Source organism: Panulirus ornatus, chromosome 12, assembly GCF_036320965.1.
Source record: "Panulirus ornatus isolate Po-2019 chromosome 12, ASM3632096v1, whole genome shotgun sequence".
NCBI classification, from domain to species: Eukaryota; Metazoa; Arthropoda; class Malacostraca; order Decapoda; family Palinuridae; genus Panulirus; species Panulirus ornatus.
In genome coordinates this window covers 54,910,308-54,935,307 of record NC_092235.1, presented here as the reverse complement: position 1 = coordinate 54,935,307, position 25,000 = coordinate 54,910,308, and the positions used below count along the sequence as shown (strand labels likewise).

At 45.5% G+C, this 25,000-nt stretch overlaps 1 protein-coding gene across 5 annotated transcripts in view; it reads left to right on the top strand.

Annotated features, from left to right (window-relative positions):
• Positions 1-25,000, top strand: part of LOC139752068 (teneurin-a-like) — a 1,037,677-nt gene that overhangs the window by 348,311 nt on the left and 664,366 nt on the right. For 3 of the 5 annotated variants that reach the window (XM_071667906.1, XM_071667907.1, XM_071667905.1), the window contains exon 3: positions 17,934-17,984. The exons of the other annotated variants lie outside the window; for them this stretch is intronic. In XM_071667906.1, the coding sequence (XP_071524007.1) occupies positions 17,934-17,984 (51 nt within the window). The remainder of the gene's footprint in view (positions 1-17,933; positions 17,985-25,000) is intronic. 5 annotated transcript variants of the gene reach the window in all.

The window sequence follows — 25,000 nt, the reverse complement described above, 5'->3', positions numbered from 1 at the left end:
CCAGGGATATATATATATATATATATATATATATATATATATATATATATATATATATATATATATATATATATATATATATATATATGTTCCTTACAACCAACGTCCTCTCAAGTTATTCATTTAGTTAGTCTTCTGACGTTTAGCCCAGGTCTTTGTATATTCCATTAGTTCCTCCACTCACGTGACAGTCATTTAGCTTCACTCACGAACAGTATGTGTTTCAGCCATCACGTTGCATGAGTTCGGTCGTTAAATTCATCCAGTTAGGGTCGGTCGTCCGTCGCTCTAACCAGCAAACCGAGCAGTGACCATTCAAGTTACACCCACCTCCCCTTTTTGCATCTCGGGGTCGATCATGCAAGCAGTCAGTCACATCCCCAGGTCATTCATCTCACACCAGACAATTAGTTAATTCTTCGTTCGGTCAGCCTTCAGATGTGTTCCGACACGTGAGCTCATTTGATTTTTTTTTTCCCTCCCGTGAACAACATCATCATCCATGAAGAGGGGAAATAAATGTGTGTCGTTACCTCGTCGAAATGGTTTCCCCGTCCCTTTTGATAACGTTCTCTTGGTTTGAACACCGAAACGCTGCTCTCCTCAGAACAGTTCAGAGGTTTGTTTGTTTTGTAGTTAGATCAGTATGGAAACACACACACACACACACACACACACACACACACACACACACACACACACACACACACACACACACACTACACTCGTCAACTGAAGTGCTCATGTTCTCTTGAGAAATTAGCGAGTAAACGCGGTGTAATAACTTTAACTTTAAACCAGGTATTACCGTGAGAAATTTATAAAGAAGTTCAGGCATCACGTAGTTTAAAAAAAGGAAAAAAAAAAAAAACCCTCTGAACTACAGACTGTTTGGGGCAATATGCAAGAGGCAAAATCCGCACGGAAAAACAGGTTCAGAAATGCAATTACGGCCGGGTAATGGAAAAATATTCTCTAAGTTTTAACCTCACTATTGTGTTATCGCTACGTCGAAAATACAACTGAATTTAGGGGCCTTTGACTGTGGGATTATATCGGGTTGTTCTGACGCAGCGACGGACGACGGAAAGAGCAGAACGCTCCGTCCCCGTCGTAAACCAGAAAACGGAATACGGATGCGGCACAGCACTGTGGGACCGGCCCAGGCTGGAATGTTGGCACGCAACAGTGCCTGACTATGCTAACAAGAGGACGATGGTGGTGGTGGTGGCGGGTGGTGGTGGTTGGGGGGATGGTGGGAGGAAGCGGCAGCAGGGGTGTTCCCAGGAGCCACATTAAATAACAGTAAGACAAGGGCAACGGTACACGAGCTGATTTTAAGGAAAAACACTTCGGTAGAGAGAGAGAGAGAGAGAGAGAGAGAGAGAGAGAGAGAGAGAGAGAGAGAGAGAGAGAGAGAGAGAGAGAGTGATGCAGCCAGCGGAGGGCATTGCTGAAGGGGGGTCAGACTAGTTAAGTTGTTGGGGATGTGTGCAGGGCGACACGCCTGAGGTGGACGATTTAATTGGTTGCTGGTATCGCCGGCAGGTTTGCCGTGCATGACCCCCCATGCTCATGGTGCGAGCGGTAGCGCAAAAGAAGAAGAAAAATTTACAGAGGTCACACAGACCCCAATCAGACCCCCTAGTGTGTTAATATTACATAGATTGTTACAAAGTCGATGCATTGCATAAACTTCATTACATACGTTACATATTTTCATATGGTGAGTTTTTTTTTTACCGACTAGATGCAAAAAGTGGATACAGACTTATTAATTTCAGGTGTCTTGTTGTTAACAATGACGTGTACTGGCATTTCTCGTAGAGTTTGCTTCGATCTATCCCTAAATGGCTGTATATTTTTATTTTCACATTCCAAGACAGAGTGTCGTAGTTTGTGTCCCGATCTTTGGCCACAAACTTTACAAATCACATGATGAACATCTCCAGATAGATAGGCCAGAGCGCCATCTCCAGATAGATAGGCCAGAGCGCCTGTGGTACCTATAGCTTAGGGTGATATTCTCAGTCACAAAATGTTATGTCGGTGGCGCCTCAGGGGAGGAGCTTCCATGCCTCAGAAGATGGGAAGCCTTGGGATATTAGGGAGGTATACACAGTGTTGTTGGCTTCTGCAGTTCGTGTTCACCATTGATTTGATTTATGCCTCAAGAGCTTCTTCTCCCGTGCGATCCTACCCATCCTGTGGGCGGTGGTGCAAAAGAGGATACAGAGTGCTCAAAAAGGCACAGGGACTGGGTCGTAATGATAGAAGTACATCATAGATCACATAGCGTGAAAAGTGTTAACATGGTTTTGGGCAGTATAGCAAAGAATTTGGCAATTGACACGGTAATTGAAATTTACACCAGTTGAACAACAGTGACTGGATTACGTGTCAAGATATATAACAAAAGAACTATTTGCAATACGCAGTTTTTATACTTCTCAAGTACCCCGAGGTAAGAGCATTGTTATGGATGAAATGTTTGCACATATCGTGTAATGTTTGGCGAACATCGTCTCTGAACTCAATGATTTTACGAGAGTCAAGCATGTAATGCTCCAAGGTGTGGGAATTACTGTGTTGGCAAAGTTTGCATTTAGTCTGTTATCAATAACAGGAGGGGCAAACTCCCATGAATATAGCTTACACTAAGTTGGGCGACATGAACATCAGGGTGTCTACTAATCCTTTTGGTAGAATCATATATATATATATATATATATATATATATATATATATATATATATATATATATATATATATATCTTTTCTTTTCTTTCAAACTATTCGCCATTTCCCGAGTTAGCGAGGTAGCGTTAAGAACAGAGGACCGGGCCTTTGAGGGAATATCCTCACCTGGCCCCCTTCTCTGTTCCTTCTTTTGGAAAATTAAAAAAAAAAAAAACGAGAGGGGAGGATTTCCAGCCCCCCGCTCCCTCCCCTTTTAGTCGCCTTCTACGACACGCAGGAAATACGTGGGAAGTATTCTTTCTCCCCTATCCCCAGGGATCATATATATATATATATATATATATATACATATATATATATATATATATATATATATATATATATATATATATATATATATATATATATATCCCTGGGGATAGGGGATGAAGAATACTTCCCACGTATTCCCTGCGTGTCGTAGAAGGCGACTAAAAGGGGAGGGAGCAGGAGGCTGGAAATCCTCCCCTCTCGTTTTTTTTTTTTTTTTTTTTTTTTTTTTTTTTCCAAAAGAAGGAACAGAGGGGGGCCAGGTGAGGATACTCCACAAAGGCCCAGTCCTCTGTTCTTAACGCTACCTCGCTAATGCGGGAAATGGCGGATAGTTTAAAAGAAAAAGAAAGAAAGAATATATATATATATATATATATATATATATGACTCTTCTTGCATAAGTTTGTGGTGGTTCTTGCATGAGTTTCATGGTGGTAGATGGGTCTTCTTGTGTTAACTTCATTACGCCTAAAGTTTGGAATATTTTCTTCATGTTCTTTCTGAATGATAGTTTTAAAGGCAACTGGCAGGTAGAGCCCCAGGAGGGGGTTATCGTCTCCATCCTTCCAGGCAAATGTTTGGGCGAGTTCATCAGCTTCATCATGCGTTCTGAGCCCAGTGTGGAACGAAGCCCAGAAAAAGGGAACTGAAAGACCAACATGAGTGATTTTGTTACACCTTTGTCGTGCTTCAGACACGATCATGTTATCATAGCGAAGCGAGTTCAACGCAGATAATGATGAAAGAGAGTATCACTTACAATGAGACTATCACACTTAGAGTTTTGGGCATGAATAGAAGGGCCATAAGGACCGCAGAGAGTCACCAGTTGTATGTGTTCAGTGTGTCTTACCCCCAGCCAACTGTGAATCTAGCTGGCTCACGGAGCGCTGCTGCTGCTGCTGCTGCTGCCGCTGCAGGAAAATGGATGAGAAGGAGGGTCATAATAGCTCTCTTGGGGGGTGACTTTGATGTGAGAGTAATGTTGTTATGTTGGGGTTTGTGGGCGGGCTCCTCCCACCAACCCAACTAACCTCCCCCCTAAGAGACTGCTACTACCTCTTACGTGATGAAGATATGATGCCGATGTTCCTGCTTTGTCCTGCTGTCACTACTCCTGCTGTGACTGCTGGATCTCATGGAACTACCGCTGTTGACGTCTCTGCTCTCGTAATATTCCTACCACCCACTTTTTTTTTCCCCCCACCCTCAGTCTTTCCTCTTCTTCCTGCTGCTGCTGGCGATGAGGACGACGCTGTGCCTTTTTACTCCCAATGCCACTAATGATTGGGTTCCAGTCATCGCAGCCGCTGATGCCGCTACTGAACCTTCCTGCCGCCATACAGACGTTGCCACCGGCCGCTCTTTCCCCACTCCTCCAGACAACAACACTTGTGAACTCTTGCGCAATTTACCATCGGGATAATAAGTGGCAAGAGGGTTGTCTGGCTAGACTGGCTCTCAAACTTCCCTCTAGAACGCCGTCATCCCCCCCTCAAGTTTTACAAGTGACTCCCGGCCGAGCGCGGCGAACAAAATTAAACGAGGAGTAGAACTGGTTAACGGGTCTTCGCATTACGGCTGTTAAGGCAACAAGGTGGCACGAAGCTGGTGTGTGTGTGTGTGGTGGTGGTGGTTGGGGGGGATGTGACGGGAGGTTAGGGTCGTCGTTCCTGGCAGAATAAACCGGCGTCGTGACCCCTATCGCTCCCAAGCATGATAATGCTCTTATTGTTTCGATCTGTGGAAGTTTAATACTGTTGACCTGGCGAAGCGAGGAGATAAACGTGGTATTAGCGTACAGAGAGCGGTCGTCTGTCGAGGGTTTTGGACCCTGCGCTACCGGGAGGTAAGGATGAGTTTACCGTGTTCCTACTTGATTAGTGAAGTATTTATGCCATTTTTTTTTTCTAATCTAGGAAACGTCTTGACACGAGAGAGGAAAAAGTGTCTTAGGGTCATAGTCAATAGTGCGTGCCGGGCTGAAAGGATGTTTAGAACGAGAAGGTCCCAGACTCACTCATAGTTGAGGTAGTCTCTCTCTCTCTCTCTCTCTCTCTCTCTCTCTCTCTCTCTCTCTCTCTCTCTCTCTCTCTCTCTCTCTCTCTCTCCATACTAGTACTGCGATCTTTGTAAACTCGAAGTTTCCTCTTGAGTTCAGGTGTGGAGCTGCTGCTGCTGCTGCTGCTGGAGGGAAGGAGGAGGTGGTCATCCGCCGTGGTGCTGTCATGAACGCTGGGTGTGTGTGTGTGTGTGCGTGCATGACCGGCTGTGCCACGCTCCGGGGTCACACCACAAGTGGTGTCCACATCTTCCCTGACCCGGCCTACATTCCCTTGTCTCTGGGGTGTAACGTGTCGCTCCCACAGTAGCTGCTGCTGCTGTTGTCTCATCTTCCAGATTATTGCCGATTCATTATATCTGATCAGCTGGAATTAGGTGAAGCCCCATCATTGTGGCTCGTATTCGCTGGGAGATATATATATATATATCCTCCTGGACCGTCTCCTCAGTCTACCGTTTCCTTTGTGTACACGGTTCGGTTCCTTCTTCCTCTTTTCCTTCCTTCCTTCCTTCCTTCCTTCCTTCCTTCCTTCCTTCTTCTTCTTCTTCTTCTTCTTCTTCTTCTTCTTCTTCTTCTTCTTCTTCTTCTCCTCCACTTAATGCGTCATCCCCTCCCTCCTTTCTCCTAAGACTGTTCCATGACTTCTCTCCCTCCACAGCTCCTTCCACCTTCCCATCCCGTCCGCGAGTGTGACAGTGCTGAGTATTGGTTAACAACGGTGACCACTGTGTGCTACATGTAACCCCGATGGTTGGAGCGTAACTTGGGCAAGTGCATGAATGTATTCCAGGAAGAAGTAGTGCCGATAGTTTTTTTTTTTTATGTGTGTGTGTAGGTGTGAACAGATAGCCTGCGTCTCGACCTGTGTCGAGAGAGAGAGAGAGAGAGAGAGAGAGAGAGAGAGAGAGAGAGAGAGAGAGAGAGAGAGAGAGAGGTTATGTGGTGTAGGAGAAGCTAGGCGGTATTTTCGAGAGGCCTCAACCTTGGTTTAAGGCATCGTCCATCCAGTAGGAACCAGGCCAGACACGATGTCATCCCGTCTCGCTATGCCGCCACACTAGCTGGCCAGGCACAAGAGCAAGTCGTAACGGTAAACACGACTGATGGAACAAGAGAAAAAGATGAATTTACATACGATCGTATGTATATATATTGCCCTCATTAATTAACTCGGCCGTTAAGGGAGTTTTTGTCCTCCCCTCATGTAGGAGTGCCCTTATGTGTAGCATCAGTGTTGGGAATTCGATATTACGCCTTTGAAGGTTATAGGGGCGCGTGAGGGGAAGAGGAAGAGGAGGAGGAGGAGGAGAAGTGGGATCGTCGGAGGATGGGTTTAAGGGGAGAGAAGAGGGATCCTTAGGAGGAGAAACGCCGAAGAGGAGGAGGAAGAGGAGGAGATTCAACCCTGGACCATAGGAAGGTAAGGGGGAGAGAGGATAGGAGGGTCTAGGAGGAAAAGGAGGGCAGCAGGGGCGTCCCTTCCAGAAGGAATGTCCCCCACAACACATTTTTTCCTCTCCAAGTTCGCTGTGCGAGACGGGGGCGCGCGCGCCTCGTCTCCATAAAGTGGAAGTTAGCTGCCCAAGTTTTGGAATCGAAGCCTCCCCGCGGCCCGATAGCCAATACTTGAACGACTTGCGCCCACGACGCCCATAACAAACAATAGCTGGCCAGCTAAGTTCGGGCTCAAGAGGAGAAGGTAAGGAGAGAGAGAGAGAGAGAGAGAGAGAGAGAGAGAGAGAGAGAGAGAGAGAGAGAGAGAGAGAGAGATGAATAGAGAGGAGAAGGAGGGAGTGATAAAAGGAGAGAAGGAGAAGTAGAGAGAGTGAGGGAGAAAGAAAGGTTAGCATAGCTAATGAGAATGAGGGATGGAGAGAGAGACAGACAGACAGCGACAGATTAGAAAGGGCAAGTGTGATTACTGAGGAAGATTTAGGGGACCGAAGAGGAAAACAGTAGAACGAGGATTACCCTGGGAGATATTTGATGAAGGGAGAGGACTGGAGAAGACTAGCGAGGACGGAGGAAAAAAAACAGAGAGATTAAAATGGGAAGTGCAGGAAACTGATGTTAGGGAGAAGACCTAAGTGTGTGTGTGTGTGTGTGTGTGTGTGTGTGTGGTTCTTGTTGCCCGAGTTAGGTTGGGTTATAGACATTCATGGGAGTTTGTCCCTCCTGTTGATCATGAATAGACCCAATGTAAACTTTGCCAGCAAAGTTATATACCCCACACTGCAACATTATCCACTTCACTCTTAGAAAATCAGTGACTTCAAAGATGATTCTTACCAAACGTTGCAAGATACGTGCAGACATTTCATGCACAACAATGTTCTTACCTCGGTTGCTTGAGAGGGATCATAACTTTGCTTATTGTAAATAGTTCCTGTAGTAAATTTCTTTTGATACGTGATCCAATCACTGGTGTTCGCTGCTGTGAACTACGTACTTCTACCGTGTAATATACCAAATTATTCATTGTGTCACCCAAACCGTGTTAACACCTTTCCACCACTATGTAACCTGGACCTTCGGTTCACTCTGGATCCTCTTTTCCGCCACCGCCCACAGGATGGGTTGGAGCGCACAGTCTGATAGCGGCAACTGGGGCAAAAATCAATCAAAAATCCTCTGTACAACCACACAGGGTTTTTACACTCCTCTGTTCTGACAGCATTCACAGTTTCATCTCTTGGATGTATTCCATTCGTCTACCACTATGATACTGTTCAAGAACATCTTTTACATCTTTTCTATCGTGTTTCATCATGCTAAATTTCATGAATGAGATGTAGTTGGACTTTCTTGTGCATCTTTTCAGAGAGCTGCCTCACTTTCGGCGTTGTCAAACTGGTTCAGAAACATGAAAGTTGTGATCAAGTCTCCCATTATTCCCCTCCTTTCCGTAGTGGGCAACTTTATGGCCTCTGACCTTTTCCCCGTGACTCAACCCCTCTCGTATTTCAGATACTTTCTGTATTGCCCTCCTCTAAACCTTCTGTGTTAGTTCTTTGTATTTTTCTAACGAAACTAACGAACGTGAGGTGTGTGTGTGTGTGTGTGTGTGTGTGTGTGTGTGTATGTGTGTGTGTGTGTGTGTGTGTGTGTGTGTGTGTGTGTGTGTGTGTATGTATGTGTGTGTGTGTGTGTGTGTGTGTGTGTGTGTGTGTGTGTGTGTGTGTGTGTGTGTATGTATGTGTGTGTGTGTGTGTGTGTGTGTGTGTGTGTGTGTGTGTGTGTGTGTGTGTGTTTGTTTGTTAATCAGCGTTATTGTGTTTGTATGTATATGTGTGTAAGTTTATGTATCTAAATAGTTCGTTTATGATTTTTTAAGTGTTCTTGTGTTTTGGACATTTACAATTGTATGTATGTTTGTATGTGTTTCGATACGTATGTTTGTTGTTCATTCACATACGCAAGTGAATAGGGACCCAACGTGGGACCCAACCCAAAGAGTTTCAAGGCATCCTGGATGACTTTGGAGGGGAGGGTGATGGAGAGTGGAGGAAAGGGGGGGGGGCTGTTTGACCGGGGGTAATGGGGGGAGGAGGAAGGAGGGAGAGAGGGAGGCCACAGGCGGAGAGGGAAGATTAAGAATGAGTAAAAGGGGTGAAGGGATAAAGATGGTAAGAGAGAGAGAGAGAGAGAGAGAGAGAGAGAGAGAGAGAGAGAGAGAGAGAGAGAGAGAGAGAGAGAGAGAGGAGGTAACTTAGCGTTTAATGTGACAAGAAAGGAGATGGAGGAGGTGGGGCTGGCTGAAAGGGGGAGGGGGGTTGAGTGTGGCCACAAAGAGAATGTGATATTGGAGCTTATCGAGATTACTGCACGTGGCAGGACCAGATGGAGGGGAGTTTCTAGAAGAGGGCGAACTGGGTGGGATGTAGTTGGTATTGAACAGGTGAAGGGGAAGAGCACCAGATACTAAACAGGTGTGGTGTGTATAGGATTTAACACCTAGCAAACACATGTAGGGCTAGGGATTTTACACTTAGGAGGCAGATGTAATGTAAGGGATTTAACGCGCGGTAGGTAGGTGCAGTGAGGGATTTTAACACATTAAGCAGGTGTAGTGCTTAGGGTTCAACACGTGTTAAGCCACTGTAGTAGTAATGGACTTTGCTTAGCCTGTGTCCAATCACAGGGGATGGAGGATTTAAATGGTGACCAGACATGATTTAGAGGGATTTTGGACAGGTGATGAGTGAGCATCATCGGTGGGATTACCTCCAGCATTGAACAGGCAGAGGGAATTATTTCTTTTGCGAAGTGAAAATAACCGAAGGTGTTACCATGTAGTGAATAATGACACATTGTAGGAGTATGGAAAGGGTGGGCCAGCGTTGGAGCACAGGTGCGGAGGCAGCGCCAGCCATATTCTCGGGGAGGAGGTGAGGATTTATGAGGAACAGGGGAGAGATTCATAGGCAGCGGAATTTACGAGTTTAGAAAGAGAGGAATTACTGTGGAACAGGGAGAGGTTTTCAATGGGAAGGTGGGCTGTAAGGGGAGCCGTGAAGGGATTTATGAGAAGCGAAGGGTTGGTTGTTGACGACGGAGAGGAGGAGAGGAGTGGGGGGAGGAGAGATTCGTCTGGAAAAGGAGAAGGGATTTCTGTGGGTAAGACAGGAGGAATTCATAGGCAGGGAGGGAAAGAAATCTCTGTGAAGACGCGTGTCGTACGGGATCGGAAATGGGTTTTATGCAAAAAGAAGATAAAAATAAGAATAGGACCATGATGAGAGCAAGGAGAGGAAGAGGATTGAGTCTTATAGGGGAAGGATTTATAGAGGAGGAAGAGAAGGATTCGTGTATTGGATTCACCAACGTGAGTGCCAGGGCAGGTGGTGGCTACCAGGTCGTAGAGGGGGTTTTTAGCTGGGCTTAGTCGTTTTCCAGGGTGATCAGTATGACAGATGTTCTTTGGAACCTTCCTCTCCCTTACGCTTGTGTTTCTGTCTCAGAAGTTTCCTCCTTTATCTTGTTTCACAGAGTAATTCATTACAGCAAACCACTAAAAACACAGTTAGCCCTAACATACATGATCTTAATACAGTCGTTCCATTATATACATTTCCTTAACATAGTGGTTCCCTTATAGGCTTTACATTCCCTTAGTACTTTCAGTCCCTGATATTCATCTCACCACAGTGGTCCCCTGATATACACAGTCATCCGTATTATACATTTCTGAAATGCAGTCTTCCATATATACTTTCCTTCGACGGTCGTTCTTTCATACACATATTTTTAGCGCATTCTTTGATAAACGTTCCCTCAATTGCTTCCACTGTTTTGCCTGTCGCTATACATTCTTCGCTGTTCTCCGTGGTGATCGTAACGTACATTCCGTCGCCTGTGTTTTCTTCTAATTACGTTACGTCCTCGATATACGTTTCCCGGACAGTGTCGTACCCGTATATACGTTCCCTCCACACAGTTGTCTCCTAATGATAAGTTCTCTCGGTACAGTCAAGCCATTAAACATCACCTCGACATTTCTTTTCCCCTAAATTCATTTACTCTCTGTATTATTCCCTAAATGGATGATTCTTACCCTGATATACCTGTACGTTTCTTGAGCATATTCACCCCGTTCTTATGACATATTTTTCCCTTCATATACACTCATTTGACATATTCTTCCCCTTCATGTACCATCGGATACACAGTGTTCCCTTCAGTACCTTTTTGTGACCTAGTCTTCTCATAGTATGCATGGTCTTAATACAGCACTTCCTTTTGTATACATTCCTTTTGACATATTCTCCTGATATATTACTCAGTGATAGTTGAGCCCTCTTGACATATTCTCCCACTCCCGCCCCAACCCCAACCCCCAAGTAAGGGGAGGAGCTGTGTCAAGGTCAGTGTTTAAAAGAGGTCATTTGAGAGCAGTGATGTCTCTGTGCCGGGTAGTTGGCCGAGCTTGTGATTGCAGTTGGTCTTCGTGGCTCAGGATCGAACCCCACGTGTTTGTGATGGCTTCAAGCTCACATATCATGTTCTCCATTACTGAGTGGCATATGTGTGTGTGTGTGTGTGTGTGTGTGTGTGTGTGTATTCGTATTTACAAAAACAACTGCAGTTAGTCCATCTTGGTCCAACAGTGCGTTGGTTCAGGGTAGATAGAGATGACTGCCACTTGGTAAGAAAAAAAAAAGAAAACCTCCTGAACTTGTACATTTAATCGGTTGGTAGGAAAAATAGAAGTGGCAAGTTGAGAGAGAGAGAGAGAGAGAGAGAGAGAGAGAGAGAGAGAGAGAGAGAGAGAGAGAGAGAGAGGTGTCTTTGGTTAATGGAAACTGCGAAAGCTCTGCTGGTCAGGTCAATGACCACGCTCTCATACCTAAAAGGACTTTACCATTGTCCTCAAAGGTTTACACACACACACACACACACACACACACACACACACACACACACACACACCCACACACACACACACCTGTTCATGGGTTGCACCGTCGTACTCAAAGGTGGTAGCGTCTTGCTCGCTGGTCGTGTTCACGGGGGGGTCGTTCCTATGGGGCTCAGTGGTCTAATTGTCGTGCTCATGCATGGGGTCGTGCCGTCGTTCCTTCATGCATTACTCAACACCGTCATGCTCAAGGAGTTGATAATTTTTCCTGCTGGAAGCGCGCGGCTTTATGTGTCTCTCTTTCTCTCAGCTCCATCCGTTCCAGTAACGGTGGCCGGGATCCAAGGCCTCTTGTACACCCCCCAGCCTCAACTAGCGGCCTCCGAACCATGGCTCCTCCTGGAAAGATTCCTCAATAAAAGAATTTCCTTCTCTCCCCTGAAGGAAGACGCCGCATCAGACTAAGAAAAAGAACGCGAAAGCTATTTGTTTGAATCCAATTTGTTCCCGAAGAAATACAAATTCAAATTCCAGAACTAACCTTGCACAGACAGACCACACCCACCCCCTGGGTCGCCCCAGGCCACTACGCCGAAGATTTGTGGGCAACTTCGTCTGGATTTTCTTTAAAATTTTCAATGAATAAGTTTGGTTAATTAACAAAGTTATTTTTTTTTCCCTTTCAAGTTTGGAAAGGCAGAAATACATTTTTTTTTTCTATTTTCTCTGGAACGGTAGGTGATGTTAGGTATGAATAGCATTGAATATAATGGACGGAATATATGTGTTGTGCGTGGTCCTGTGTTGAAGGTTGGGTTCATTATCTTTAATCTAAATTCAAATTAACTTTGATTCAGACAGATGGTATGTCAAATTACGGGACGTAGGTCGGACTGGTATTAAACAGTGAAATCTGGTAATTTTTTTCCCTATTTTTTTCCCCTGGGAAATAACAGGTGGTGTGAGAATCCAGCCTGGATGTCACTGTACTGAATTTTATCAGGCATTTTGTGGGTGACTGTGTATGGGTGTACGTTGACCGTGAAGAAAGGATGTGCCACAGTGGTTCCAGAAGTGAGAGTCGTCATTGACGCCTCTGGAGAAACTAGCCAGCAAATAAGCAGGCAAAGGGTGGGAAGGGGGGGTCTCTTCCTGCTGTTAGTACTGCTTCTGCCGACGTGTGTAAACACGGCTCGACTCAAGCAGTGTCAGGTGGCGTCAGCAGCAGCAGTGTTGATGAACACACAGAGACTAACTGTACACCCAGAAGAGCGCGCCGTCCTATATCCGTTTTGTACGTGGTCCATCGGCGACAGCAATCGATGCGATGCGAATTCAAGCTTCGCGTTCCCCCCCCCCCCAACAGCACGTGAGAACGACCTTGTGGCAAGCGCGATTGCGATTGGACGATTTGTCTGTTTGAAGCACAGCGTAATCACCCAGCTGGCCACTCCCCGGGGAAAGCTCTGGCAACGTCCATGTGACGTCACGACCGGAGTGTTGCCAGCTCACCAGCGCCGTCATGACGAAAATTACACGTAAATAAAGCCCTGACAGAGTGATTTATAGAAATGGTTAAAGTTTTCACCGCCTAGAAATTATGACTCGATTATCTTTTGTCAATATTCGGCGTTCAGGTTGTGCATCGAAAAAAAACAACATTAAATCCAGGTCGTTTGTTTAGATGCAAGGTACGGTAGAATTAATATTCGATTAACGGAACTACCCGCTCGACTGTTGCTGCCGTAAAATCACCGCGATGGAAATGATTGCAAAATATACCAGAAACTTTAGTCGTATTTTTTTTGTTTTTGTTTTTGTTTATGTAGGTAAACAGAGAGAAATGAAAACAAAAGTTGAGGAAGGGGAGGCGATGATTTTTGAGAGAGAGAGAGAGAGAGAGAGAGAGAGAGAGAGAGAGAGAGAGAGAGAGAGAGAGAGAGAGAGAGAGAATGCAGGCTCGTATTTTTGTTTCCCTGGCAGGCAGCTGAGATGGGAGGGAACGTGCTAAGAGGCAACTCCCCCCCCCCCCCTCCCACCCCCACCCCACTGCCTTCGCTAACGAATTGGTTTCCATTATTTTCTGTCAATACGTTATGAATTGAGTGGAGACAAATTTTTCCCTTGTCTTTCGGAGTGGAGGATGCAGCTGCCCATGTCTGTTGTTGTTGTTGTTGTTGTTGTTGTTGTTGTTTGTGTGTTTGTGTGTGTGTGTGTGTGTTTACGAACGTTTATATGTTTTGTTCGTGTGTACGTGTGTAATTACCATTAGTTTCTCTCTCTCTCTTGGTGTGTTTATCTGTATGCTTGTGTTCTCTGTGTATGCATGTGTCTGATAGAGGGTGAATTTGATGTGATGGGGGAATAAACATGTAACACCTCTACTGTGAAAACCAGTTTGCAGTTGGTATGAAGTTAGGTATATCTTATGTTATGGACCTGAGTTACCTTACCTCCCTCTTTCAAATCCTCTCCTCCCTAACGTACTACTTCTCTTCCCTTCCTCCCCTACCCACAGGATTCGGAGGTCGATATGGAGCTCCTACCGAAACACACACACACACACACACACACACACACACACACACACACACACACACACCAAGAGTCACTACACTTCACCATTTATTGAACATACCGGCGTGTACTGTGGGTGACGGGCCATCTGTCTGTGTAATCCTGATGCGTCGCAGGCTTGACACTGTCCTCATCAATCCCATTTTTCCGTGTATTTGAGGTTGGTTGCGACAGTCACCCTATGGTAATAATATTTCTCTTGAGTCCTCCCTGAATATTTTTTCCCCTAATCTATGTTATTAGTTTAAATAGGTTAATAACTTTATACTTCATAAACAAAATTCTACGCCTTCAATTAGCAATGATGAAAAAAAATGTGCATGTTATAAAGTTGTAGAATTACATGACAAGAAACATCTGAGGTTCGTCAATAAAGGGTTTCTCTTCGTGGTTGTGTCGCGCGGGGGGGGGGGGGGGGGGGGAGACCTCCCAACAAAAAACGGGCCGACTTCAGCTGACGAGGGGATGCGGACGAGAGCAGCGGCGGAGGGAGGGAGGGAGGAAGGGACCGGACGGTCACCTGCTGCACCATTTGTCTCCATCAGCCACAAACTAACCCGTGTATGGATCATGCTTATGGTGGGAGGGAGGTGCGCCTGCTGGTTCTCACAGCACTGCTCCTGGTGTTGGTTGGTGGTGGTGGTGGCTGACAACGCAGGAAAGACCGGAGATATATTGATGCGCAGATGTTTTATACGAGGATGGCGCTTAATTTACTGGTTCATGAATATGTCAGTTTATTTTTTATTTCACCTTTGAACGAAAGGGACCGAGAGTGGAAGAATATGGAGGTATGTAGATAGGTAGGTAGATAGGGACCAGTAGGTAGTTAGGTAGATGAAAGTCCAATATGACCCAACGCGCATGAAGCTCCTTTCCTAAAGTTTGACCATCAGTGATCGATTGGCGTCCCCCAAAATAACTTTTGTTCCATATAGCACGCGAGCCCCTGGCCATCCGTCCTGAACTCCACCAGCAGCAGCAGTAGCACTTCTTGAGCCGCCCTTAGAACCAATACGTCAACTTCTTGTCCTGTAGTAGCAGGAGAGGGTTGGATGACGTGTCACACTGTATAAATGTCACGTGGAGTTGGGGGGTCGTGTGTGGCTGGCGAGGTGACCCTCAGTGAAATGACATTTTATGAGGTTAAACTCGGCGAGATTACACTCGAGGAGATCTCCCTCGATGATATCAGTCTGGATGGAACCACCTTCGACGTGATAACATTTTACGAGAGCACTCTGGGCGAGATTGCTTTAGGTCGAGACCTTGGGTTAAGATGACGGGAGGGGGTACCTCCCGCGAGATCCCATTCGACGTTACTCGACGAGATCGCTCTCAGGGCCGAGATCACTCGACGAGATCACTCGACGAGGGTGTTTTCAGCTGGGTAGCTCTCGTGACGACCCAAAGCAAGATTTTTTGAGACATGGTCAAACGGGAATAACACTCGAGACGAGACCTACCTCACGATGCCCATCTCCCACTTTGATTCATTCATTTCTTTCTCCTTTTTTGAGATCGCAGGAAGTGGCGTTCATTCTCATAGGACGTCACTTATAGCGAGAACAACCTTTTTTAGCGAGGTCTTCATCCGAAAGCTTTGGACCGATTGGGGTTAAAAGTGCCGGTCCTTGGCACCTCATAGTCCCTCTGGAGTACACACACACACACACACACACACACACACACACACACACACACACGCACACACACACACACACACGGTGCACGAGTCCAGGAGGAGCTGCCCTACACGTCGGCCGGCTGGCACGCCCGGGTATGAGTGATACATAACACTGTTGTTCAATATGGTATCACGCCTCGGAGGCGTCGGACTTGCGTAGTGGCACTGTTTCTCTTATCTCCCTCCATCCTCGGCCAAGTTCCGCCCGAACCCCCGCCTCTCTACTTCGCCAGTCGTCAGCACACTACACATTTTTTTTCTCTCTCTTTTTCTGGGCTCTTTTGGGTTTCCCAGTCCTGAAGGTGATGAGGTCAACCAGAGCGGGCATTTCGACGATGGCATTTGCATGTGGACCGCAAACGTGAGGTGATGATGACAGTAGAGAGGATGTGTCAAGAGTGAGAGTAAAATGTCAGTGGTTTCATTATGTCATACCAAGCCTGGCACCCAGTCTGTGATGGTATGTCTCTGGGTCTTTCGAAGACCTCTTGAGGGTTCACGAAGAGAAAGACAGGACTTTGATGCGGTGTTTCGGGTCACAGAACAGTCATGGTATAACATGTGTATATATGTAAACCTTTTTCGGGTCACAGAACAATCATGGTATAACATGTGTTTATATGTGAACCTTTTACTATACAGTCTTGTATATAACACTGTCTACTTGATATTCGGAAACACGTTCGTAAACTTGTACTTCAATGCCGTACTTCATCTTCCGGATATCTGTTTTCCATTACCATGACCTAAGCGATAGGACACTAGCATTACATTCTGATATAGCTTCCGTTGGCTTCACTGACGTATATGTCTGTTACCATTTTTACCATGTATGTTAGAAATACCAAAAAAAGGGGTCGTCTTACATGGATACACCCAGAGTTATATAGTATCATGGAGAGCCAGTGTTTCGTATTGGAAAGTCTTCGTCGCGTGCGGACTTAAAGAGTTCGTGGTTCCTATGGTTTCCCTACGCCAACCGACGTTCCTTCGTAGAAAACGTGATTCGCGGAGGGTCACATGCGAACGAACTGTCGCGACTCGGTTCGTTGTTGTTGCCGTGCGCCCGCCGGGATGGTGGGGAGGAGACGGTGCGTGTGTGAGAGGACGCGAGGAAGCAGAGAGAGAGAGAGAGAGAGAGAGAGAGAGAGAGAGAGAGAGAGAGAGAGAGAGGAGAAGAATGAGCTGGAGTAATAGACTGGTGAATAACCTGCTTGGCTATCGCGTAGCCTTAAGAAAATTTAGAATTGCATAGAACAAGTCGTCCGAGTTACGATTGTTAAAGTGTTGTTTATGAGACGAAGAGATTGTTATGGTTGTGAACTGAAACCCAGCATCTTACGTGTAGGTGAGGCAGAAAGAAAAGACTGGACAATCTGGGTCATAGGAGTGACACACGACAGCTACTGAAGTGGTGGCCGAGATGAAGAGTGAAATATGATGGGAAACAGTGATCGGTACTTCACATTATGGAAAGATAACCATGGGGTATAATATGAAATAAAGCGAGAATTTATTAGTAAAGGTATAAAGATTACCTTTTATGTTGTAAGATTAGAGGATAGATGGAACAAACTGGATGAAGAGACTGTGAATGTAGACAGCGTACATCAATTTAAAAAGTTGTACGAAGTATGGGAGATTTCAAGAGAGTGGGCCCCACAAGTGTCAGAGTCCCTTGCCCGTACAAATAGGAAACCACACACACACACACACACACACACACACACACACACACACAGTCACATGAGGGTGTTTTAAAACTGAAATGATAAGTTTTAAGTCTGTTTTTCTTGTATTACTAGGTTTTTTGTTATATTTCAGTTTTAGAAGAGATGTCAAGTTATTAGTTTCCTTTAGATTGATTTTATATATATTATATTTTATATATATATTATATTTTGTATATATTATCCCTGGGGATAGGGGGAAAAGAATACTTCCCACGTATTCCCTGCGTGTCGTAGAAGGCGACTAAAAGGGAAGGGAGCGGGGGGGCTGGAAATCCTCCCCTCTCGTTTTTAGTTTTCCAAAAGAAGGAACAGAGGAGGGGTCCAAGTGAGGATATTCCCTCAAAGGCTCAGTCCTCTGTTCTTAACAAACTGGTATGATTATATATTTTAATGAATTCCAGTTTTCCTAATACCCTGAAGACCCACACACACAAACACACACACACACATATATGTATATCCAGAACATTTCACCTGTATGTTATTACCGTTGCCTTCCAGACCTTCCTGTAGGTGGCAGTTATCGCCTGCAGCACCTCATCCCAGTGTCACGTAGGTCCCCAGTCCAGTGTTATGCTCGTGAGCGCAATTGACAAGCATGGCCTCCCGCCCTGACACTGTGGGAGGGAAGGAGCGAGGGGGGGTTTAGCCTGTATACCCCTCCCGCCTCGGTCTGGCATGGGGGTGGGTGTGGTTTGTCTAACTAAACATGGATGGTTTGCCTGACTAACAGTGAGATAGTGTGTCTCACCAGCATCGATAGTTTGTGTGCCAATCACAGTGATGGTTTGTCCTACTAACGTGAATGGTTTGTCTGACTAACATTGGTAGTTTGTCCGACTAACAGTGATGTTTTTGCCTTGCTAACATGGAAGGTTTGTCTCAAAAATATTGTTAGTCTGTCCGACTAACAAGTATGGTTTGTCAGACTAAACATGGATGGTTAGTCTCACTAACACATTAGTTTGTTAGGCTAACATAGAGCACATGACTTGTTTTGATTTTGTTAACAAATACCATATAAGTTTTGGTTGCCCCTTTTTCAGACCACAGTCTTTTGTTTTCCCACCCATGTCTGCCATGAACTGTATGATTTATGTGACGTATTGATTTTATTTTTTTATATCAAGTGATATTTATGTGGAATAGATCTGGTATGTAATGAATACCTGATCCATTATTGAGGGTCTTTCTTATATCGGTTATATGTTTTTTGAACATTTTCTCTCGCGTTTTGAACATATTCCAGTTGTATTTTACTGTCTCTGGTTATTGTATTTTGGTCGTTATCGTGTAGTATTGTATTGTACGCTGTATTTTACAATGAATGATGGAGTTTTCTTTGTTTTTATGTTTGACCTGGCCTTTCGGTTGTGGTAAAGGGGTCAGTGTAACGATACAGCAGGATTGGCTCCATGGTACAGCTGTTTCAATACGTTGATACAGTAGTAGGTCTACCACAGTGATATGCTAGCACCAACACACTGGTAGAGCAGCACCAGCACACTGATACAGCGTCTCCAGCACACTGATACAGCGTTTCCAACACACTGATACAGCAGCTCCATCACACTGATACAGCGTCTCTTACACGACGATACAGCAGCTCCTCCACACTGATACAGCATCTCCAACACGACGATACAGCATCTCCACCACACTGATACAGCATCTCCAACACACTGATACAGCAGCTCCATCACACTGATACAGCGTCTCTAACACGACGATACAGCAGCTCCTCCACACTGATATAGCATCTCCAACACGGCGATACAGCATCTCCAACACGTCGATACAGCATTTCCAACAGGAGTAGTTGCGCCATTAGACCGATGGTACAGTAAACCCATCTTGACTCATTAAATGCGATGGTATAATCCTTAACCATGAGGCATTGGCTTTGACCTGACACGCAAGAGCCAGGTCAAATGCAAGGCCCCATCATACCCAAGGGTCGTACCGTCGTGCTCATTGGGTCGTACCGCCGTGTTCAAGAGTCGTACCGTCGTGTTCAAGGGTCGTACTGTCGTGTTCAAGGGTCGCACCGTCGTGTTCAAGGGTCGTATCGTCGTGTTCAAGGGTCGCACCGTCGTGTTCAAGGGTCGTATCGTCGTGTTCAAGGGTCGTACCGTCGTGTTCAAGGGTCGTACTGTCGTGTTCAAGGGTCGCACCTTCGTGTTCAAGAGTAGTACCGTCGTGTTCAAGGGTCGTACTGTCGTGTTCAAGGGTCGCACCGTCGTGTTCAAGGGTCGTATCGTCGTGTTCAAGGGTCGTACCATTGTGTTCAAGGGTCGAACCGTCGTGTTCAAGGGTCGTACCGTCGTGTTCAAGGGTCGTACCGTCGTGTTCAAGGGTCGTACCGTCGTGCTAATGGGTCGTACCGCCGTGCTCAAGGGTCGCACCGTATTCCTCCTTCCTGGAACTTGGCTGGACTCCACTCCTTCCTCCCCTTTCCTCCCTCCTCTGCTTTATCCCTTTCCACCCACTCTTCCCTTTCCCCTCGCCGCCTTCCCCCCCTCACTAACTCTCTCTCTCTCTCGCTCTCTCTCTCTCTCTCTCTCTCTCTCTCTCTCTCTCTCTCTCTCTCTCTCTCTCTCTCTCTCTCTCTCTCTCTCTCCTCTCTCTCTCTCTCTCTCTCTCTCTCTCCCTCCCCTCCCTGCCTCCTACCCACCAGACCCCTGCCACCACACCCTGTGAGCCCAACTTTACGACGCCTTAAATAAGTAATTAAGTGGTACTTATCCTTGCGTGCGGCCATCGAACGGCGCTGGGAAGAAAATAGGTAATACTGAACATTATCTCCTCCTGCGGGACCCTGAGGAGTCGTGTGTCCCCCCCCTCCTCCCCTCTCCCCGGGGGGCGGGGGGGGGGGTGGAGGGTGCTCTTCTGTACTGGAGTCCATCTCTATATCCTCTCCATCATCATCGTTGTCCTTCACATTATCTCGCACATCTAACCTAGGGGCTCCATCACCCTGTCCTTTGGTGTTGCTGATTCATTTTTCTTTCCTTGTGTATCAAGCAAGGGTATGATCGTCCCATTTCCCTCCTCCCCCTATCCCTCGCTCGTTCGTACCCCGCGTTGGATAGCGGGTATGTTTTTCGATCCTAGGAGGGCTTGGCTGCTCGCTAGGTATGTTGTCAGTGACGTTAGTGCAAAGGTCAAGGCGAACTTGGCCTTGTCGAGCGAGACGTTGCGGCCATTGAAGACGATGATGGTACGACTGTTAAGGGCGACGGTACGACCACTGGGTGTCGCACGACTGTTGAGGGCGACGTTACGACCGCTGGGTGTCGTACGACTGTTGAGGGTGACGGTACGACCACTGGGTGTCGTACAACTGTTGAGGGCGACGTTACGACCACTGGGTGTCGTACGACTGTTGAGAGCTAGGGTACGACCACTGGGTGTCGCACGACTGTTGAGGGCGACGTTACGACCACTGGGTGTCGCACGACTGTTGAGGGCGACGTTACGACCACTGGGTGTCGCACGACTGTTGAGGGCGACGTTACGATCACTGGGTGTCGTACGACTGTTGAGGGCGACGGTACGACCACTGGGTGTCGTGGTGTGGCCTATTAACCTGAATCTTTAAAGGGTGAGGTTAAAAGCCGGTCCTTTGTGATCATGGGTCGTACCGGTGGAGCTCAAGGATCGTACCTTCGTGCTCTAAGAGTCGTATCGTCGAGGTCAAGGGGTCACACTTTCGTGCTCAAGGGGTCACACGCTCGTGCTCAAGAGGTCGCACGCTCGTGCTCAAGAGGTCACACTTTCGTGCTCAAGGGGTCACACGCTCGTGCTCAAGAGGTCGCACGCTCGTGCTCAAGGGGTCACACTTTCGTGCTCAAGGGGCCACACGCTCGTGCTCAAGAGGTCGCACGCTCGTGCTTAAGGGGTCACACGCTCGTGCTCAAGGATTACAAGCTCGTGCTGAATGGCGAAAATACTTTTACAGAGAACCTGACCTGAAGTTTGGAGATGTTAATGGAGGCAGCTTCCCAAGTTATTATGGGACGAATGGGCTTCACCGAGATAAGTTTTACCTGTGTGCGTATATATATATATATATATATATATATAGATATAGATAGATAGATAGATTTTTTTAACGAGGCACATTTCACATACTGTCATTGAGTTGTTATTTAGTTGATCGTTTATATATTTGATATACCATCACGTATTTACTGGAAACGATCAAAAAGTGTGAAATTAATTGCCTTCCATGCGCATTTAATGTTGGCTTTTCTCTTCCTATTTTTCAGCGTACATCTCGAGAGATTCACAGCCCCACAGTTCCATTTCATTCCACGATAGATAGAGGGAGTAGATTGCTAGCTGTTCGTAGCTATTGCCTGAAATATAAGATGATGTTGTTCTTGCACTTTAATGAACTTTTTAGGTCAAAACATTCCGTCATGCTGTTCTGGTTGTGTATTTTGAATTGGTTGTACATAAATGACCCCTGACTGTCGTTAGAGGTCATGTGGTCGTGTCTGCCTCCGCTGATGAACTGGTGAGGTGTGAAGAACGGGAATGTGGGAAATGGGGATACGTCAAGTGCTGTGATGATTTCTCGACATGGAGGATTGCCCCTTGATAATTACTCTCCGCCTGTTCGACTGGAGTGGTTATAATCGTGTGCTTGTACTTATATCACCTCGACGTGAATTCTCGACCGTCTGGTGCTGGTAATTGTACAGATGACATAATGTCAATAAAGTATTTTTTGTTACTTGAGAAATGCGTCTGTTTTGCTATTATTGTTGTTATAATACAACCCAGGACCTTTTTTTTTTCTTTTTTGGACGTGGTGCTTGGGATATAAGTCCCCCGAGCCGGGGAAGGGGGGGGGTGTTCCTGTAGCTCCAAGGCTGCGCTACGTTCATTAGCAGGGACAGGATGGACTTCCTCCGAAGCGAGAAGTTCTTCGACGAGGCCCCGCTCTCTCTCCCTCTCTCTCTCTCTCTCTCTCTCTCTCTCTCTCTCTCTCTCTCTCTCTCTCTCTCTCTCTCTCGCCAGCTGACGACTGTTTACATACAGCCTTGTCAAAGGCGAGACTCTTCACTCCCCTGTGTCACCCTCAGACAGGCTGCTGCTCGTGGCGGATCGGTAATACAATCGTGTATGATATGGTACAGCTGGATACCACCTTACACAAGCTGTTGCTTGGCTTATGCCGAGGCCCATGTATGGTCTCCGAGCCAGACAGGGTTCCTCCTCCTCACTCAGATCCGTGAATGAGGAGCGACCGTTCGCTGCTCCCCAGGAAAACGAAAAGTTGGTGGGAGTCAAGTCTTGGCCGGATGCAGGTTATGAACAGAGAGAGAGAGAAAAAAAGAAAAAAAAAGGACGTTTGCGAAGGTGCTCAGAAAAAAGGCGAATATGAAAACTGTGAGAGAGAGTGTGTTCACTGAAGGGGGAGGGAAAGAAATAAATTAATTCATGCGAGAGAAAGAGGGAGGTTACGTGGCGCGAGATTAAATAAAAGACAAGAGACAGCAGAGGACAGGTATGTGGAGTGGTTAAGGGAGCTTCGTTGAATAATTTACGTCTCACAAAAGAAGAATATGATGGGGTTGTGTGTGTGTGTGTGTGTGTGTGTGTGTGTGTGTGTGTGTGAGGAAGTTCGGTTAATCATTTATCGAGAACGAAGACATTTGTGGCGGAATAATGGCTTCCTTCCAGTTATAATGTTTCCGTGACACAGGTAAGCGATGTTCGTCCAGGAATATTCACGTGGCAAGTGTTCGTGGCTCGCTGTAGAATAACATATTTCTAAGATAAAGAATTAATGAGATATATTAAATATATCAGAATTACTATGCCTTGAATACATGAGGTGCTTAGTATATATATATATATATATATATATATATATATATATATATATATATATATATATATATATATATATATATAAGTGCATGTGTATGTGTGTGGGAGTGGTTTTGTATATGAAAGTATCTGTGTTTGGGCCTTATTAGCACAGACAGATATTTGTGAGACAGACAGACAGACAGACAGACAGACAGACTGCCTTGGACATTGTTTCTTGGTACCTGTGCCTGGCTTATTTTCCTCACTGCTGACACCATTACAGTTATGGGCAGACGCGATACTTGGCGGGTATGTGGCGAATTTCATAATGACGCGGCACTCCTGTATAATTGGGAAAATTGGAGAAGTAAAGTTGAAATTTACGGGACGCTTATTATGTGCGCTGGCTCATAGTTCCTGCTACTGAGGGGCGCTCTCTCTCTCTCTCTCTCTCTCTCTCTCTCTCTCTCTCTCTCTCTCTCTCTCTCTCTCTCGAAATCGAACGCGGTAGCGTCGATGAGTGAAATTAGTTACCATTTTACGTTCATTTGTGGTTTCAGATGTCATAACAGGTAATTGTAGGGAAACACACACACACACACACACACACACACACACACACGTGTATGTAAACTGTGATGTAATTATGAATGTGAACACCATACAAAAGTTAAAAAAAAAAAAGTCATATGATACTATGGAAAGACAAGGCGATAAGGCCCCCAGGAGAGTGTATAGACGTCTTATAGTAACGCACAAAAAAAGGTATTCACAAATCGGTAATGATATACAGTATACTGTATGTATGTATGTATACATCATGATATACAGTATACTGTATGTATGTATACATCATGATATACAGTATACTGTATGTATGTATACATCATGATATACAGTATACTGTATGTATGTATACATCATGATATACAGTATACTGTATGTATGTATACATCATGAACAACATTTTTGCCGTATCCGGGAATACATTTACGAGTCGCAGGAACATCGGGCGCCAATTATGTAAGTTCCAGTCGACTGACTTTAAAGAAGAGCGATGGTAGTGCGTCCATTGTTAACGCGAGGCCCTTGTTCTGCAGAGAGAGAGAGAGAGAGAGAGAGAGAGAGAGAGAGAGAGAGAGAGAGAGAGAGAGAGAGAGAGAGCGCACTCCACACTTCATAACATCAGACTATTTTACGATAGGGGAAAAAATTATTCATTTTCCGTTTTTTTTTTTTTTTTTGGTGTAAATGATTGATTAGAAAATAAAAGATATGAAATTGAATAATAAAGGTACTTAATCACGAAATTTTCCGGCGTGAAATATTGAGAGGCACACACGAACGTCTCTCTCTTGTCACAGACAGACAATCGTATCTCGCGTCTCAAGACATATATTCTTAACGTCGCTCTGAAATTCATATTTATATACGTATACACGTATGTAGAAATATACGTATACACGTATGTAGAAATATACGTATACACGTATGTAGAAATATAAAATGATTGTAAGAGGAGGTGGGGTGGGGGGAAACATTTAACTTGACGCCGAATCGTCACTATTAATAATAATAATAATAATGATAATTATAATAATAATAATAATAATAATAATAATAATAATAATAATAATAATAAATGAATATCGTAATGTTCGCTGGAGACGCTGCCGGCGAGGGAGAAATATCATTAATAACGAAGGGTTGTATACTGCTCGAGGTTTGGTTAGGAATGGTGG